The sequence below is a fragment of the Pseudoliparis swirei genome, chromosome 13, assembly GCF_029220125.1.
Source record: "Pseudoliparis swirei isolate HS2019 ecotype Mariana Trench chromosome 13, NWPU_hadal_v1, whole genome shotgun sequence".
NCBI classification, from domain to species: Eukaryota; Metazoa; Chordata; class Actinopteri; order Perciformes; family Liparidae; genus Pseudoliparis; species Pseudoliparis swirei.
Window position 1 is genome coordinate 13424500 of NC_079400.1, and position 3184 is coordinate 13427683.

Sequence of the window (3184 nt, forward strand, 5' to 3'; positions counted from 1 at the left end):
CTTATAACTGCAAGTGGGGTGTGTCAAAACTGTTTCTGAGAGAGTAAGACATCAAAAATGATATGTTTTTGGTAATTTAACCATTTCACCATTACATTATTTAGCTACTGTTGAACATTTGAGACACTACACACAGTTTGGACATATATCTATTAATTATTCATTCTTGCTTTTTCGCACTTAAAAATAAAGAAAACCGTTAATTGTGAAGTCATCCTGTTTAAAGGTCATTCAAGATGTCTCGTTAAACAAGACCCACCCAGTAACCCCTCTGTGTTCATCCATCTTATCTCCAGAGATGACAGACCATGTTTGAACAGTAGGTGTTTCTGTGGAGTCCTCCCTGGAGAGGTTTATTTAGGCTGAGCAGTCTGGACCCCGACCCATAATCCTCCTGCAGACACACCTGTATAGGAGCGTATAAAGAGCCTGGAAAGAACTGAGTCAAACATCAAGCTTCAAGAAGTCTCTCCACACCAGCTCCACAGCACCAGACTCACCCTGAAGATGACTCCCTCTGCCAGCCTGCTGCTGCTGCTCCTGCTCGGCCTCTCTCAGGCCTCCCCTCTCGAGGAAGAAGGGAGCGAAGCAGAGCCCCAAATGGAGGAAGATGACAGCGTGGACATCGGCACCAGGATTCTGACATCCAACAGCGCCTCTAATGAGATGCTGTTGGAAGGAGACCTGTTAGCTCCCAAGACCAGAAACGCCATGAAGTGCTGGTCAGAGCAGTGCCTGTGGAAGAAAGGCTCCAACGGCCTGGTCACGATTCCCTTCACCATCAGCAATCAGTTCCCCAGGGGCGAGAAGCAGAAGATTGACAACGCCATGAAGTCCTTCTCCCAAAGCACCTGCATCCGCTTTGTCCCCCGTCAGAACCAGAACGACTACATCAGCATCGAGAACAAAGGCGGATGCTACTCAGCTCTCGGCAGAACGGGAGGAAGGCAGGAGCTCTCTCTCAGCAGGCAGGGCTGCCTCTACCACGGCATCATCCAGCACGAGATCATCCACGCTCTGGCCTTCCACCACGAGCAGACCAGGAGCGACCGCGACTCCTACGTCCGGATCAACTGGGACAACATCGACCGAAAGATGGCCTACAACTTCGACAAGCGGGACACCAACAACCAGAACACTCCCTACGACTACACCTCCATCATGCACTATGGAAGAACAGCCTTCTCCATCAAGCGAGGGCGGGACTCCATCACTCCCATCCCCAACGCCAACGCCCAGATTGGCCAGAGGCAGGGCATGTCCAGCTGGGACATCAAGAGGATCAACATGCTTTATAAGTGCTAACTAAGTTCAAATAAAGTTGTATTAGCAGCAATTGTGTGTCTACATTCCTCTTTTGTTTCCTCCTTATCATCTGACATGTGTCCATCTTCCTTTCCCTCCATACCTTGTGATTGATTATGACGTTATAATGTCCCACTCAGGCCCCACTATATTATGAAAATTCAGCTTTAAAACACCTCAGTAAAATTGGAAGTGGAAGGTCTCCCTATTGGGCACTATGACAAGTAATTCTTGTTATCTTATATTTCATGCCACGATCTGCCACTGCCCTACCCATATATCATTACAGCACTGTACCACTTGCAGTCATAAAGCAAAACGAGCCAGAGGTGCAATAAGCAAATGTACTGCAGACACTGCAGGGTTATGTATAGAGGGATAAATGATTCATACAGAGAGCCATACAACCTCTCAGTCATTATGCAACATTAATAATTCCAAAGAGGATAAGGAATCGTCTAAATTGGAGAGGGTAATGAAGTCATCCATTGGCTTCATTACTCTCAATAGATTACTATCTATCCATCTATCTATCTACAACATGATGATGAGAAATTGCCATTAAAAATGCTTACCAAGACAATATTTTCATTCTAAATCAAGAGTGCACAGTGGAGATTTTAAATGCAGTTACATTATTACACCGGCCAGAATATATATATGGACTTAGTTAGCTTTCCAATGCAAGCATAGATGAACAGAAACCAAGACCACACAACACCATGGTAGAGACCTGTCAATCAAAAGGTAGTCCCGCCTAAAGCATCCCCTGCTTTATGGTCTGTTTGACTATAAATGGACAATAATGTACTAAATGAACATCATGCTTGTGGCAACTGTCTCCAATTTGGCCTCGGCTGCTGGTTGGTTGTTAATCAGTTAGCTGCTCTGACTGATTGGCAATCAGTCAGCAGCCGACGCTGCTCATATAAAAGTGCAGCAGAGCTGGAGTTGAGAAGGAAAAGTGATCAGAGGCGCAGTCTTGCGGTCTTGCGGTCTGCTGTGTGTTGTGTGTAGGAAATAAAACATGTTAAAGAATCAAAGCATGGGGTTGGTGGCAAATCCTTGGAGCTTTTGAGGGAAACCCACGGGTAACGGCCCGGAAACTGTTACAATGCTGTATTGAAGAAGACTTGAAACCAGAGATTAAGACATAAACTCATGTTTACAATGTTTACTGAGGGGATACATCAAGAGAGAAACAAATAAATAATGCATATTCAAGGCCTTTATGCATTGGCTTCGTTTCTCAGAACCAGAAGTTGCCTTCTGAATGCAAATACAACATTTCAGGCCTAATACAGATATATTCAAGTGCAATCCGTTTGACTAAATGATTAACTCAATGTGTACTGACCAGATTTGTTCCCAAAGCCTTCAGCCATTCATCAGAAGACGATCCGTCATGCAATGAAGTCTGAAAAATATCTCGCCGAAAACAGAGCAAACTCCCTCAAGCAGAGAAGGTCAAGAGATGTGACTGAGCCCGGAAACAAATCTATCAAATCGACCTTGAGTTAAGAAACTACGACTTCTCAGAAATAAACCTTCAAGCACAAGATTACATGGACTTATTTGTGTGTAACATGCAGACTATTTTAAATGATCTTATATAACGATATAAGTTAACAGTTCTGTTTTTAGCCATAGTAGCAACAAGGCTTTAGGGAAGGCAATGTCGGTCAGTCGCTCCACCACTTTGGTCCACACGGAAATATGCCATTGGTATTGACTTTATGTCAGATTAAAATCAGCTTCCTGACCAACAACCAAAAATATGAGGATGACTGAATTAGGAATTAAGAATTGTCTGTGTGAATCAACGTGAGACACTTTTTACATTTGCTCCCCTCTAGGCGAGCTTAAATAATATATTCGT

General features: G+C 44.1%; 1 protein-coding gene across 1 annotated transcript; it reads left to right on the forward strand.

Moving 5' to 3' along the window:
• The first annotated feature begins 273 nt into the window (after positions 1 to 273).
• LOC130203436 (high choriolytic enzyme 1-like) lies at positions 274 to 1305 on the forward strand. The gene has a single exon (XM_056429596.1). The coding sequence runs from the start codon at positions 508 to 510 to the stop codon at positions 1303 to 1305; it is 798 nt and encodes a 265-aa protein (XP_056285571.1). The 5' UTR covers positions 274 to 507.
• The last annotated feature ends 1879 nt before the right edge of the window (positions 1306 to 3184 follow it).